A 17,375-nucleotide genomic window follows, 5' to 3' on the forward strand; every position below is an offset into this window, starting at 1 on the left:
AACGGTAAGCCACCTTGCCTACCCGCATCCAACTAGATCCCTACACGACGAGTTGGAGCTCCCCAACTCGTCGAGTTCCAGCCCAAAACCCTATAATGTTGAGAAATAAGTAATACCTGAACCAAGCGTTACAAAAACCAATTCAAAACTTATCAGAAATCAAATCAGAAATTCATCAAGTTGGATTATAGTAACTTGTCACATAGTCATACAGAATAAAAGAAAAAAAAATTGATTTACATCTTAGAACTTAATAACAGATGCCGATGTGATTGTTCAAAACTTATCAAAAATGAAAAAAAATGAACTTGATTTTCTTGTACCTTCAAAACTCAGAAATCGATTTCTTCAATGCCTTTTCGTTCTTGTTCTTCTGAATCTGATTTTCAAAACTCAATTTTTGTTCCTTCAGAATTAGAAATAAAAAAAAATTAAACATATTTCTCCTTGTGATTCCAAACCAGGAAAAAAATAAAAAAAAACCAAAAATTCCTTAATCAGTTAATCCCTACTATCTCCTTCTGATTTCGAAACTACAAGTCCACAACATGAAATCTGAAGCTTCTGATTTCTGAGAAGAGAAAAGTGAAGAACACGGTTTCTGATTTTGGAGAAAGAATGTTCACAGCCTTTAAAATCACTGATTTAATTCCTACCCATGCGTAAGAAGAAATCGAAGCGTTTTTTTCTCTTTTCCAGAAATTTTCTTTTTTCTCGCTCCTTCTTACGTGATGATTGTCGACTGATGCGCTGAATTAACCTAATGTGTTTATTTTCTTAGGGCCAACTTAACATAGGTAACATGAATTGTTATAAAAATTTTGGGCCCTCTGATTTCTTGGGTCCTATTCAAATGCATCTTTTGAACATGTCTTGGGCCGACTCTCTCTCTCTCTCTCTCTCTCTCTCTATATATATATATATATATATATATATATATATATATATATATATATATATATATTTATTTATTTTTTCAGCAAACTTGGCCACCCCAACTAATTAAGAGATACATGTAAATGTGAAAATTATATAAACTACTAATTAATTCCATAAAAACAAAAACATGGTCTTTTTTTTAATTATTTAATCAGGAGAATAAACTGGAAAATATCGAAGGAATTAACAAAAAAAACTAGAAAATCAAGGAATGAATCAAAACCACCCTTGGTAAATTTAGGATAGTAATTTATTTTGGAAACTAAGAAAACTATAAACTATTTTGATATGCAACATTTTATTTTTGAAAAAAAATAAATACAAAGCCTAAACTCAAGAAAAATCACCGATGTCAGAGTTCACACTCCGCCGAAACTCCTCAGCAGACCAACGTACTTAAATAGTATGTGCTTTATGTCTCTTATCCCGTCGTTCGACGATCTGCAACTCTGACCAACGATCTTCGTTGCTCACACGCTCTCCAAATCTCTTCTCCACCAGATTAGTAATTTGTAAGATTTTATTTTCTCTCGTTCTCTCACTCTCACTGGAATAGCATGTGATGTGATATGATAGTGGGTAAAAACTTGAAAGACATATGAAACTTTAAAGTACTAAAAAAACTGTTAAAACATTATTACTTTTATTTATTGCTTTCCAATCAACACTTCTTTTTTAAACAAATGAATTTAAAATTTTAAGGTATAGCCTAAGAACTTTAAGTAGGATTAAGGATAGGGGATAATTTGTAAAAAAATATTTATGTTTACTGATTGCCAGTTAACTTTGTTATATGTTAATTGTCACTAATGAATAATTTTAATAAATGTAAAGTGATTTTAATAAAGTCTAAATAATTAGTTGTTCGTCAAAATGCAATTTAACTCTGCTATTTTTTGTTACTTGTAAACTATTAGTTAGTTGTGTTATGCTATAAAACCCTCAATCTCGATACATTTCAAATAAATTGATTGTTAGTTATATTAATTAGTGTTTGTAATTAAAATTATATATGTTGTTATGTTGCATATGTTAATATAAGAGACTAATAGATGAATCATTATTTGTCCCGAAACATTTGAAGTTTTAGCTTCGGCCCCCTAGTTCTAACCGTTGTGTTCCAAAAAACTAATGGAAGCATCGGGAAGGAAGGACTTCTTACACTTCTCCCCTAATAAATAAACATCTTTTTGACATTTGGCAAATTCTTATGCGTTTAGACAAATGGCATTTTCTTGGTTTTTTAATTTTCTAATATTCCACATGTAAATGTCTTAGAATGCCACATGGAATGCATATAAATTGTTCAATAAGACACGTATATGTAATGGTTATGTTTATGTTTCCTCAATTAAGTCCTTATACAGAGCAACAAAGATACGTTTGCCAACTGATTAGCCTTCAATCACGGTGGATTGAAGGATTCGATTTCAAAATCATATCGCTTTCTTTTTAACAAAATCTTCTCTGTGTATGGACTCACAATGTACTTATATGGAATGTTAACTGGATTTCTACTTAGAATCGCATCAATCATGCGTGATCCTTCGTCTTTTACTTATAGCAGGTAATAATTTCCAAAAATTTCTTTCAATTACATCTATATACATAATACATTTATGAGTCGTTTCTTTTCAATTTCGTTTATACATGCACGAGTCGTCTTCTTCACGCATGATTCAACTGTCTTGAAGAATCTGCATTACCATCCCAACAACTACATAAGGTTAGTATTATGCCTATTTATATATGCACGATGCATTTCCTTTTATTTTCAATTATCTTCTTTTTTTTAACACATTGTAACAAAGCCATTTGTAATCAGTCCGCCAACTGTTCGATGTAATGCCAATTTCAATTTCTTTGTTTGAAATATAAAAATATGATTGTAAATAATAGTAAATAGTATTTTGTTACAAGAATTATGAAGATACCTTAGTAACAGCTTCACCAAGTTTTTTACTTGGTGATTTAGCACCACTTTTATCAACAGAAGCAGCTGCATAAGAACCCTTATGTGCTGAAGTACCATTTTTGCCCTCAACATCTACCTTCTTACCGCTTTTTCTTACAGGGGTAGTGGAGTCACTTTCTTTCTGTTATGTATATGCGTTTTGTCATTATTAAATGTATTTCCACATATGATTATATTTGAATATGTATACCAGAATGATTGTAAATATAACTATACAGACACTAAAAATGGGGAAAATGGTCAAAATGGTCATTTTTTTTATAGTTCATTTTGTTACAAGAATTATGAAGATACCTTATTAACAGCTTCACCATGTTTTTTACTTGATGATTTAGCACCATGTTTATCACCAGATACAGCTGCAGAAGAACCCTTATGTGCTGAAGTACCATTTTTGCCCTCAACATCTACCTTCTTACCGCTTTTTCTTACAGGGGTAGTGGAGTCACTTTCTTTCTGTTTTTTATTCAAGTCTTCACCATTTGCTTCTTTAGTATTCTTCCGTTTCTTTGGCCCTTCAGAATCAGAAAAATGGTCATTTTTTTAGTTCATTTTGTAGTCCAGTATCTGAACATGTCTCTTTGCATTTATAGGGGCAGATTCGTTATTTTCCATATTTGTAAATAATATTAAATAGTATTTTGTTACAAGAATTATGAAGATACCTTAGTGACAGCGTCACCATGTTTTTTACTTGATGATTTAGCACCATGTTTATCACCAGAAGCAGCTGCAGAAGAACCCTTATGTGCTGAAGTACCATTTTTGCCCTCAACATCTACCTTATTACCGCTTTTTCTTACAGGGGTAGTGGAGTCACTTTCTTTCTGTTTTTTATTCAAGTCTTCACCATTTGCTTCTTTAGTATTCTTCCGTTTCTTTGGCCCTTCAGAATCAGAAAAATGGTCATTTTTTATAGTTCATTTTGTAGTGCGATCTCTGAACATGTCTCCTTGCAGTTATAGGGGCAGAATCGTCATTTTCCATATTTGTTTTCAATATTTCTTCATCTTTTTCAGATACTACAGACTCTTTAACAACTTCAGCTGATGTCACTTCATTCTTACACAATCAATTATCCGGCTTTGGAAACAAACAACTTGGTCGAAACCACATGAGACACGACAAATCGGAATGATTTTAATGGATGAAGAGGTATTTAAACTTAATTGCTTTAAACATATTTAATGATTTCAACTTATCATATTATTAGTTATACACTATTATGTTAATCATATAGTTGTTTATGTCTTATTTATTTAATCGTTTTTTTTAAGGGCAATAAAATTGAATGCACTGTGGAGAAACAATATGTTATACTGGGAAAAGCACTTGAAGAATATGCTGATGTTTACATTCATAAGCCAACACTTGGTTTATATGTTGATGATGCCATGAAGTTTGTTGACATTCAAAACAAATTGTTTTTTCAATATACCACTAGAGTAAACAAGTGCATTGGTTTTAATGGGCCCTTGAATTCTTTCGCTTTTGCAAACTTCTAAGATCTTATCGATAAGGCGATCCCTTCAACTGTTTCTTTTGGTAAAGTTCACAACGTTTATTTCACATTTTACCTCTTATAATATTTGTATATTATTTGTCCATCCTAACACTAATTATATACTAACATCTTACATAATGTATATTATAGATGTGATCGGTAATGTTTTTCAATGCTATCCACTGGAACCTGCAACCCAAAAACTTGATAAAAGGATTACATTGAAATTGGAAGATTTAGAGTATGTTTCTTTTAAAACTTGTGTGTTATTAGTTTAAAAATTGTTGTTTTAATTCATATACATTTAGGGGACGACAAGTGTTGGCTACTTTGTGGGGAGATTACGCTGAACAAATTGATTCCTATGTATCCAAACATCGGGTGAATTTTGTAATGATTATTCAATGTGCTAGGTGGAAGGATTACCGAGGTCCTTTTATTAATACAATGTTCTATCTTTACCATTTTCAATGTTTATATAAGAAATGATTTAATCCAATATTTTTTCATTTTCTTTTCAGGGCGTGTATATGTGAATAACACATATTTAGCAACAAAGCTATTCATTGATGAGCAAGTTGAAGAAATTATTGATTTCAAAAAAAAGTTTGATTACGTTTCAATCAAGTCCTTTATATATTACTATTAAACTAAATATATTTTTTATTGATATTATACTTACACTTTATTTGTAAACAGGTTTAATGAAAAAAAAGTGGATCGGCTTCTTCATGTTCTCGTGCTACAACGTCTTCTATCATGTATACTGTACATGATGACTTTCTGAAAAATACTAAATTCTACCAGATTTCCATGATCCATGAATTAGATGAGGTATATTTACATTATTAAATCTTAAATTAGTGATGCTTAATTTTCCTGATTCAACATCATTGGTTATTACTAATAATAGGGGAGTTATGCCATCATTCTTGGAACAATTAAGATGTTTGAAGATAATCAACAATGGTACTACCCGGCTTGCAAGAACTGTAAGAGAAAGGTTCATAAAATGCCCATTGAACAGGCCAATGTTTTGGACCATGTAGCTGAGAATGAATCTTGGGTATGTACACAGGAGAAGTGCAAAAAACAAGCCATAGTTGCTGAACCAAGGTATAATAAGAAATTTAATATTCTTTCATTATTGTATTTATCTAATTTGTATGGTTTTTATTTGTTTTTTAAATACCTTAGTTTTATGCTCAAAATTCGAGTACAAGGCTTGGTGGGAGTAGTGACACTTACTCTGTTTGATCGGGATGTTAGAAGTATTCTAAAAATTTCAGCATCAGATTTGATAGAAAAGTATGAAAAGGTATATATTATAAAATCCATTATATAAAATTCCTAATTTATTCTAATCATTTCTACATTTTAAGTCTAATTTTGTTTCATTTACTTTTTTTTAGATGGGTGAGACTGTTGCTTTTCCTGTTGAGATCAATGAACTTATTGGTAGAAAAATGGCTTTCAAAATTATAGTTAGAGGCTTTACCTCTGGAAGAAAATACATCTGTAGTTACAACATATCAAAGATAAGTGATGATGTTGACATAATTTCTGCGCTCGAGAAGCTTAAAAAGCAAACCACATTGAACAGGTTTAACTACAAATAAGTCTTAATCTGTCTACAAATTATGTTTTATATACTTGATATTTACCAATCTAAATTACACTTTACAAACTGTTATATATAGAACACTGAAACTGAGTCTGTTAATGTCGTGGTCTCAGATTTCAACTCTCAGGATACAATTGGTTTTAAGGTATAATTTCCTACTTTTTTTTCTTTTCACTCCTTTTACATTACTCCTATGTCAATCAGTAACATATGTCAATTCTTGCATTTAAGGGTTCTGCTTCCTTCGTTGCTGATAATACTCCTATCTCTACTTTTCCAAATACCATTTCAATGAGTCCATCAACCAACCATGACACCACTAGCCTGCTTTCACCAACTACCAATGTGAAACGTAAACTTGTAGATGTTTACGATCTTGAAGATACTGTTTGTGAGTCATCAACAAAACCTTCTAAAAAATCCATTGGAATCAAGGAAACTGTCGTGTCCACCCAACTATTGATTCCTAAAGTCGAGAAGTGAGATCTTATGAACGTTTCAAACAATTTTTAGTTTTTCGTTTTTTATATATCATTCCAGTCGAACATCAATTTTTAGGTTTTATGGTTTGTCAAGAATACTTTCGTTGTTGGTTTCACAAATTCTGTTTTCTTTCGTTTTATGTTAAGAATGGATTTTGAGTTCTTTATTAAATGTTGTCATTTATTTAGTTTTAAATTGTTATTTATTACATCTTATTATTTTTTAAAACTTTGAATTAAATTGATTCATCAATGTACATATATTTTTTTTATAATAGAAACATGCAACATTTTAATTATAACAAGTTACTTAAATTAGTAAACGTACAATAGTATTACATAAACTTAATGAAAACTAAAAGTTTGATAAACAGTTAAACACGTATGTAACCAATGTCATGTCATCACATAACCTGGTCCCAATTATAAAATTATATGTTGTGGCAATCCACCAAAAGTGAAATGTGAGTAATATTTGACCCTATTTTGTTTTGGGTCTCCCTTATTATAAGCATGTTAAAATAATAGGGTAGACGTTTCGCAGTTTCACACAACACTAATTTAGGATAAAGGAAAGCAATAAGCGACATACATCAACTTATACTAAGCAGTCCCACGCTTAGTTTCAAGTAAACAGCTTTCATATGGATGCTGTGGTTTAACATGGTGGCATGAGGAAGCTTTGACTTTTTCCAGTAGTCTTCTGGTGAATATTCCACATGTAAATGTCTTAGAATGCCACATGGAATGCATATAAATTGTTCAATAAGACACGTATATGTAATGGTTATGTTTATGTTTCCTCAATTAAGTCCTTATACAGAGCAACAAAGATACGTTTGCCAACTGATTAGCCTTCAATCACGGTGGATTGAAGGATTCGATTTCAAAATCATATCGCTTTCTTTTTAACCAAATCTTCTCTATGTATGGACTCACAATGTACTTATATGGAATGTTAACTGGATTTCTACTTAGAATCGCATCAATCATGTGTGATCCTTCGTCTTTTACTTATAGCAGGTAATAATTTCCAAAAATTTCTTTCAATTACATCTATATACATAATACATTTATGAGTCGTTTCCTTTCAATTTCGTTTATACATGCATGAGTCGTCTTCTTCACGCTGGAATCAACTGTCTTGAAGAATCTGCATTACCATCCCAACAACTACATAAGGTTAGTATTATGCCTATTTATATATGCACGATGCATTTCCTTTTATTTTCAATTATCTTCTTTTTTTAACACATTGTAACAAGGCCATTTGTAATCAGTCCGCCAACTGTTCGATGTAATGCCAATTTTAATTTCTTTGTTTGAAATATAAAAATATGATTGTAAATAATATTAAATAGTATTTTGTTACAAGAATTATGAAGATACCTTAGTAACAGCTTCACCAAGTTTTTTACTTGGTGATTTAGCACCACTTTTATCAACAGAAGCAGCTGCAGAAGAACCCTTATGTGCTGAAGTACCATTTTTGCCCTCAACATCTACCTTCTTACCGTTTTTTCTTACAGAGGTAGTGGAGTCACTTTCTTTTTGTTTTTTATTCAAGTCTTCACCCTTTGCCTCTTTAGTATTTAAAAGATGTGTACCAATGACTGTAAATATAACCATATGTTAACATATCTGTGCTTTCCCTTTTATTATTAAATGTATTCTCCATGTAAATCCCTCTGTTATGTATATGCGTTTTATCATTATTAAATGTATTTCCACATATGATTATATTTGAATATGTATACCAGAATGATTGTAAATATAACTATACAGACACTAAAAAGGAGGAAAATGGTCAAAATGGTCATTTTTTATAGTTCATTTTGTTACAAGAATTATGAAGATACCTTATTAACAGCTTCACCATGTTTTTTACTTGATGATTTAGCACCATGTTTATCACCAGAAACAGCTGCAGCAGAACCCTTATGTGCTGAAGTACCATTTTTGCCCTCAACATCTACCTTCTTACCGCTTTTTCTTACAGGGGTAGTGGAGTCACTTTCTTTCTGGTTTTTATTCAAGTCTTCACCATTTGCTTCTTTAGTATTCTTCCGTTTCTTTGGCCCTTCAGAATCAGAAAAATGGTCATTTTTTTAGTTCATTTTGTAGTCCAGTCTCTGAACATGTCTCTTTGCATTTATAGGGGCAGAATCGTCATTTTCCATATTTGTAAATAATATTAAATAGTATTTTGTTACAAGAATTATGAAGATACCTTAGTGACAGCGTCACCATGTTTTTTACTTGATGATTTAGCACCATGTTTATCACCAGAAACAGCTGCAGAAGAACCCTTATGTGCTGAAGTACCATTTTTGCCCTCAACATCTACCTTCTTACCGCTTTTTCTTACAGGGGTAGTGGAGTCACTTTCTTTCTGTTTTTTATTCAAGTCTTCACCATTTGCTTCTTTAGTATTCTTCCGTTTCTTTGGCCCTTCAGAATCAGAAAAATGGTCATTTTTTTATAGTTCATTTTGTAGTGCGATCTCTGAACATGTCTCCTTGCAGTTATAGGGGCGGAATCGTCATTTTCCATATTTGTTTTCAAGATTTCTTCATCTTTACGTAAGCCCTTTTTTTATATTTAAGATAAGTAATGTTTAATATTCAAATTTGTTTGATAAAATAAAACTGTGAAATTTTTTTTTGAATTCGTTGTTAAGCAAAAAAAAATCAAAAGTAAAAGAAGTAAATTAACTTTCTATAAGAATCACTATAGTTTGTTTTTTTTTATTTCATTTTTTTTCCTTGTTTAACTACCGAAATCTATTTTTTTTTTCCAATTAACTACATAAGGTTTGTCTTCATGTACAGTCATTTTTTATATAATCCATTAATGTATATTAAATTTAAATATATAAATATAAATTCTTTATAATAAGTCCACGTCCATTTATTTTTATTAAATATAAGCTTCAAAAGATGTTAAATTAACAATTTTTTTATTAACAATTTTTTTACACGTACGTATTTTTATAATGTGTCAATTTTACTAATTCATAATATATACTATGAATTTATATAACATTGGTTTATTATAGTTTTATTACAGGATCTATTGTTTTTTATGATATAAACATCGTATGGATTCAAATCATTCTAAAGACCGGTGCAAACAAAGAAAGTTAAATTTGGATAAAAAAAAATCCGATGTCGTGACAACCACTTCAATTGGTAATTATTTTTCAACGTGTCCATTTTGTTTTATTATCATTACTCTTTTATTTAATTTAATTTATAAAAATATTGATTAAGTCTTATTCAAATTTGTATTACACATAATCAATAAATTATATTATTAATCCGGTAGAGTATTATATATTAAATGTTGTTTTTCCTTATAAAAATAACTACTTTACCGTATATAACATATCATTATCAAAATCTAACCACTTCATTTTATTCTATATATCTTGCAGGTAACAATAAAAATATAAATTCAAATATTTCAGATGGATATCAGCATACAAGTTTTCAATCTATTTTGACATATCCTTTTAATATTACAAGTTCATTATCCAATGATGCTAAAGATAAAAGAAAACTTAGAAAGTTATATTTGGATAACAAAAAATGTAAACATAAAACCACCACGACAAATGGTATATTTTTTTTTCTATCATGCATTTATAATTACTTTGTTACCAGAGTATTGTTTTTACATAAAAATTTTAATTTTGTTGATTAGTTTTTATTTTCTATTAATCGTTTGCGACATAAATAATGCATATTCCCTTATAACATTCTTAGTATTTCACAAGTAACAATTTTTCCGATCAACATTGTTTTGATTTTTTAATATTTTATTTAAATAAATTTCTTATATTTCGTTTTCGATGAATTAAATATGCATATATTTTTTTTCTTCGTATATATGTTAATTATAAATGTTTTGAGGGTCTTAATAACTTTTTTCTTATATATTTTTCTCAGTGCTTACTAATGACATTAGCAAAAGTCAAACCATGTCATCAACCAACTTCAATAATGTTGCCGGGGACAATCAAAATGTCAACCCAAACATTTATAAAGATAAACAAAAACAAATAAAAGATTATTTGGATAATAGAAGATCCATTCAGACTTGCACCACACCAATCGGTAATATGCTATATATTACATAATTTATCTTTCATCCATATAATGTATAATTAATTGTGTAATAATATATTCATTTGTTTATTATGTTTGTTTTATTTTTTTGTAATAATTAAAATATTTTTATTTCATAGATTATATGGAGTGTGCTCAACAATGTTTCAAATCTACTTCCAATTATACGACAAGAACTCCGTTATTTAACATTACCAATGGTATATCGAATAACTTTTCATATCAGTTATCCTACTATATAAGTTACATAAAATAATATCTATGCATTGTATACAATTTAAATCATACTATTATCCTTTTTATTTCAAAATTCAATACTGACATTTATACTTTTAGTATATGGACACAAATCATTTATCCTTATCAACATCTAACCACTTCAAATTATTCTATATATCTTGCAGGTAACAATGAAAATATAAATTCAAATATTTCAGGTGGATATCAGCATACAACTTTTCAATCTACTTTGGATGTTAATATTACAAGTTCCTTATCCAATGATGCTAAAGATAAAAGAAAACTTAGAAAGTTATATTTGGATAACAAAAAATGTAAAGATATGACCACCACGCCAAATGGTATATTTTTTTTCTATCATTCTTTTATAATTAGTTTGCTACGAGAGTATTCTTTTTACATAATATTTTTAATTTTGTTTATTAGTTTTTATTTTGTGTTAACCTTTTGCGACATAAATAATGCATATTTCCTTATAACACTCTTAGTATTTCACAAGTAATGGTCATAACGATCAACATTGTTTTCATTTTTTAATATTTTATTTAAACAAATTTCTTATATTTCGTTTTCGATGATATAAGTATGCATATATTTTTTTTTCTTCCTATATATGTTAACTTATAAATATTCTGAGGGTTATAATAACTTTTTTCTTATATAATTTTCTCAGTGCTTACTAATGACAGTAGCAAATGTCAAACCTTGTCATCAAGCAAGTTCAATAATGTTACCGGTGACAATCAAAATGTCAACCCAAACGTTTATAAAGATAAGCGAAAACAAAGAAAAAAATATTTGGATAATAGAAGATCCATTCAGACTTGCACCACACCAAACGGTAATATGCTATATATTATATAATTTATTTCTCATCCATCTAATGTATAATTATTTGTCTAATAATAAATTCCAATATTTATTATGTTTATTTTATTTTTTATATCAATTAAAATATTTTTATTTCGTAGCGTGTATGGAGTATGCTCAGCAAAGTTTCAAATCTACTTCCAATTATACGACAACAACACCGTTATCTAACATTACCAATGATATATCTAATTTCTTTTCACATCAGTTTTCCTACTATATAAGTTACAAAAAATATTATGTATGTATTTTATACAATTTAAATCATACTATTATCATTTTTATTTCAAAATTCAATACTAACATTTATACTTTCAATGTCAGGAAATAGACAATATTCTATATTGTCTAATGATATGACAGGCACATCTTCGTTAGCAATCACTCGAGATAATTCTATCAGTTTATCTTTGAGAAACAAAAAGTCAAAAAGGAAAATCTCAAATATATCTCATATACCCATAGACTTAACATCAGATGAACACTTAAATGTTCGACATAATCATGTTCAATTGATTTCGGGTATCTCAAAAGGTAACACTAATGATTATATTAAACTATTATTCATTTCAAGAATAATATATGTATATCTTTAATCAAGTTTTTTTAAACAGATTATTTCGACCATGGTGATCAGAGTTTTGTGTGTACGAGTTGTCATGCAAAATTATGGCAAAATGAAGCCCTTAAAGGCAATAAAGATGGCAACAAAACATCTTTTTCAATGTGTTGTGGTAACGGAAAGGTCGAGCTTCCTGAATTAAAAGAAGCACCTGAAGATTACCAAAATCTTTATCGTTCTGTTCATCCCAAAAGGAAACATTTTTTGAACAACATTCGTCTGTTCAATTCGATGTTTTCATTTACATCGATGGGTGGAAAAGTTGATTCTTCCGTTAACAAAGGCAAAGGTCCATATATTTTCAGACTTATTGGTCAAAATTACCATTGTATGGGCAGCCTTCTACCTATAGATGGATCAAAACCAAAGTTCTCTCAACTATACATATATGATACTGACAACGAACTTTCAAATAGACAACACGCTTTCAGGTATATTTCATGTTTATTTTTTATAACAATCCTTTTTTTTCATTATACTTATTTACCTACTAAATATTAAATATAATCGTCATTATTAACAGTACACAAAAAGATGGGTGCAATTCAACTTCTCAGCAACTTGATATCGAAATCATAAGATTTTTGAAGGTTATGTTGGATTCAACAAATGAGTTGGTTAAGTGTTATAGAATGGCAAGAGATTGTTTTAATGCAAGTCCTAATATAGATCTAAAGTTACGTCTTATAGGAAGAAGACAACATGATGGAAGGACATATAACCTACCTACCGCTTCTGAGGTTGCTGCTTTAATTGTTGGTGACATTGGTAATTCAATTGATAATAGAGATATCATCGTAAAAACTAAATCAGGCAGTCTACAACGTATAAATGAATTGCATCCTGCTTACCTTGCTCTTCAATACCCACTGCTCTTTCCTTATGGGGATGATGGATATCGAGTTGACATCCCTCATAGAGGTGTTACGTGTTCAACGAATAACAAACGATGTAACTGTACAATGAGAGAATTCTTTTCTTATAGGATTCAAGACAGAGTTAATATTTTCTCATTAATTCTGAATTCAAGAAGGCTTTTTCAACAATTTCTGGTTGATGCTTATACGATGATTGAAAGCGAGAGGCTGTATTACATACGAAACCAAAAAAAAGTTCTTCGATGCGAGTCCTATGAAACATTACGCAGCGTGAAAAACAATGGAAATACATATATTTCGAATATTGGACAGCGTGTGATATTGCCTTCTTCTTTTACTGGTGGTGCACGCTACATGATGCAAAACTATTTAGATGCCATGTCGCTTTGTAAGTGGGTTGGCTACCCAGATTATTTCATAACTGTAACATGCAATCCAAAGTGGCCCGAGATTCAAAGGTTTATTACTGACACAAACCTCAAACCCGAAGACAGACCAGATATCCTATCTTGGTTGTTCAAAATGAAGCTAGATTCATTGATTAAAGACTTAAAGAAAAATTCATTATTGGGTTCGGTCGAAGCAGGTAATTTATATTAATAATGCATTGTTAAAGTGTTTTTATATATTTTGTTAATATGTTTTTTTATTTTTTTCAAAATCTTATAATACGTCTCTATGTAAATAAATTGTCAGCTGTTTATACGGTGGAGTTTCAAAAGCACGACCTACCTCATGCTCATATATGTCTATTCATGCACTCTGATTACAAGCTCCCAACCGTTGAACATATTGATCGTGTTATTTCTGCTGAAATTCCAAACAAAGACGACGATCCAGAATTGTATGCACTTGTCAGCGAGTTCATGATGCATGGTCCTTGTGGTAGTGATAATCCTAAATGCCCATGCATGATTGATAACAAGTGTTCAAAAAACTTCCCAAAGACATTCACAGAGCATACTTCGGTTGATGAAAATGGTTATCCAATATATAAGAGACGTAATGATGGATCTTTTGTTGAAAAGTCTGGTGTTAAGTTAGACAATAGAAGTGTGGTTCCATATCACAAACTGCTTTTGAAAAGATACCAAGCTCACATTAATGTTGAGTGGTGCAATCAGGGTGCTTCCATCAAATATTTGTTCAAATATATTAACAAGGGTCCTGATAGGGCTACTGTTGCGGTTGTACCAAACAACAACGCAGATGATAATGACGATGTAGTTGACGAAATAAAAAACTACTACGATTGTAGATATTTGTCTGCATGTGAAGCTTCGTGGCGTATATTCAAATTTGATGTTCATTTCAGGACTCCTTCTATTGTGAGGCTTCCTTTTCATCTTCCTGGACAACAAAATGTTGTATACGGTGCTGACGATGATATTGAAGATGTCCTCAATAAACAGTCTGTTTCTTCTTCGATGTTCTTAGCTTGGATGGAGTGTAATGAACATAATAAGGAAGCACGTAAGCTTTCTTATGTTGAATTTCCTACCAAGTTTGTTTGGAAATTGAAGGATCGTTGTTGGAAGCCAAGAGAAAAAGGATTTTCTATCGGTCGAATTCACACCGGCTCTCCTAATGTTGGTGAAGCATATTTTTTGAGAATCCTTTTAAATAAAGTCAAAGGTCCGAAATGTTTTGCAGACATTCGTACGGTTAATGGACATGTGTGTGCTACTTTTAGAGAGGCGTGTTATGCTCTTGGACTTTTGGAAGATGATAGGGAATATATTGATGCAATTGAGGAAGCAAGTCATTCAGGTTCTGGATATTATTTGCGTTATTTATTTGCAACTATGCTGAAGTCTAATAGTTTGTCGAGACCGTACTTTGTCTGGGAAAAAACTTGGCAATACTTATCAGATGGAATTCTCTACAATCAACAACTAAGATTAAAGGCACCAGGTAATATGTTATTTTTCATTATTTAAATTAGTGTTTTACTTAATAATTCTTACATAATATATTATATTTATTGAATAAAATTTATTATATATTTTTATATATTTAACTAAAACTTATTAACCTTATTATTATCGTTAAGTTTTAATTTTATATAGTTATATATCTATAAAAATTAACTTGCAAATTTCTACAGGTTTATCGCTTGATGAGGATCAAGTTAAGAACTTGACACTTTATGAGATTGAAAAAATTTTACTCCAAAACAATTCAAGCCTCAAAGATTTTGATGGGATGCCTTACCCTGATCATGAGTCTATATCTTCTTCAAATAATCGATTGATTACGGAGGAGCTAGATTTTGACAAATCGATTACGGAGGAGCTAGATTTTGACAGGACGACTCTATTACAAGAGTTTTATCAGCTACTTGGTTCATTAACAGATGAACAAAGAGGTGTTTTCGACGATATTATCACAAATGTTAAAAAAAAGAAAGGAGGTGTCTTTTTTGTTTACGGTTACGGAGGTACAGGGAAAACATTTCTCTGGAAAACATTATCCGCTGCTTTAAGATCGGAGGGTGAAATCGTGTTAAATGTTGCTTCAAGTGGTATTGCTTCCTTATTATTGACAGGAGGTAGGACAGCGCACTCTCGATTTATAATCCCTTTAAATCTTACCGAGGATTCGTTTTGTTCTATAACGCCGGAAAGTGATGTTGCTGAATTGTTAAAAAAAACATCATTGATTATATGGGACGAGGCACCCATGATTCATAAGCATGCATTTGAAGCTTTGGATAGATCTTTGAAGGATATATTGAGTTGTCATCTTCGTAGCAACTCAAAATTGCCATTTGGAGGAAAAGCAATTGTTTTTGGAGGTGATTTTAGACAAATTCTACCTGTTGTTCCTAATGGAAGTAGACAAGACATCGTCAATGCTTCAATAAGTTCCTCCTATATTTGGTCAAATTGCAAGGTCTTAAGATTAACAAAAAACATGAGGTTAAGTCTTCATACATCTAATATTGAAGAAACAACCACATTTGCAAACTGGATTTTGAATATAGGTGAAGGAAAGGTTGGTGGCTTAAACGACGGCGAGGCAATTGTTGATATACCAGATGATATTCTCATTACAGATTCATCGGATCCTATTGGTTCATTAATTACATTTGTCTATCCTTCTATTGTTGAAAATGCCAATAATCCGATGTTTTTTCAAGAAAGAGCAATCCTTGCACCGAAAAATGAAGTTGTTCAAGAAATAAACAATCGTTTGTTAAAATTATTTCCTGGAGATGAAAAAGAATACTTAAGTTCAGACAGTCTTTGTCAATCGGAGTTTGTACACGATGACTTTGACGAATCTTTATACTCTCCTGATGTTCTAAACGGCCTTAGACCTTCAGGTATGCCAATTCATAAATTGGTATTAAAAGTCGGTGTTCCAGTTATGTTATTGAAGAATATTGACCAGAAATACGGTTTGTGTAATGGAACAAGGCTGCGAGTTATAGCATTGGGTAAGCGTGTTATAGAAGCAGAGATTATTTCTGGAAGTAATATAGGAAAACGTACGTTTATTCCAAGAATGTCACTGACCCCGTCGGATAAAAGGATTCCTTTCACATTTCAGCGAAGACAGTTTCCACTTGCTGTATGCTTTGCGATGACAATAAACAAAAGTCAAGGACAGTCGCTATCAAAGGTTGGTTTGTTTTTGAGACAACCAGTGTTTACTCATGGACAGTTGTATGTTGCATTGTCTAGAGTTAAAAGCAGAGACGAATTGAAAATATTAATTTTAGACAACGAAGGAAACCCTACCAATAAGACATCTAATGTTGTATTTAAAGAAGTATTTGGAAATTTGTGATTTGTAAAAATTATTTAGAATATTTCATTAATGATTTTTTTTTTGTATTTTGGGTTCAATTACATACTTATTCAATAAACTCACTCTTCACTTATATGTGTTGTATTATTTTAATAATTCGTTGATGTTCAAAATTTTATATTATTTATTTCAAGAAACCCGTGTAACACACGGGTATTACACCTAGTTAGGAATATATGATAAAAGTATTTTAAGAAAAAAGATGTAGTTGAAAACTAAAACCTAATTCGTAAAATACTTATTTTAAATGGTTAAGATTTAACGTGATTCAACGGATGGTTTGGACTCAGTGCAA

The 17,375-nt window shown here is 30.6% G+C and overlaps 1 protein-coding gene across 1 annotated transcript; it reads left to right on the plus strand.

Annotated features, from left to right (window-relative positions):
• Window positions 1–10,506: 10,506 nt before the first annotated feature.
• On the plus strand, window positions 10,507–17,059 carry LOC145131154 (uncharacterized). The gene is made up of 9 exons (XM_079065882.1): window positions 10,507–10,642; window positions 10,774–10,854; window positions 11,059–11,235; window positions 11,568–11,735; window positions 12,089–12,298; window positions 12,379–12,817; window positions 12,910–13,850; window positions 13,961–15,178; window positions 15,372–17,059. The coding sequence occupies exons 1-9, from the start codon at window positions 10,507–10,509 to the stop codon at window positions 17,057–17,059; spliced, it is 5,058 nt and encodes a 1,685-aa protein (XP_078922008.1).
• Window positions 17,060–17,375: the final 316 nt, after the last annotated feature.

This window comes from Lactuca virosa, chromosome 8 (genome assembly GCF_052849685.1).
Source record: "Lactuca virosa cultivar CGN04683 chromosome 8, Lactuca_virosa_CGN04683_v6, whole genome shotgun sequence".
Lineage (NCBI taxonomy): Eukaryota > Viridiplantae > Streptophyta > Magnoliopsida > Asterales > Asteraceae > Lactuca > Lactuca virosa.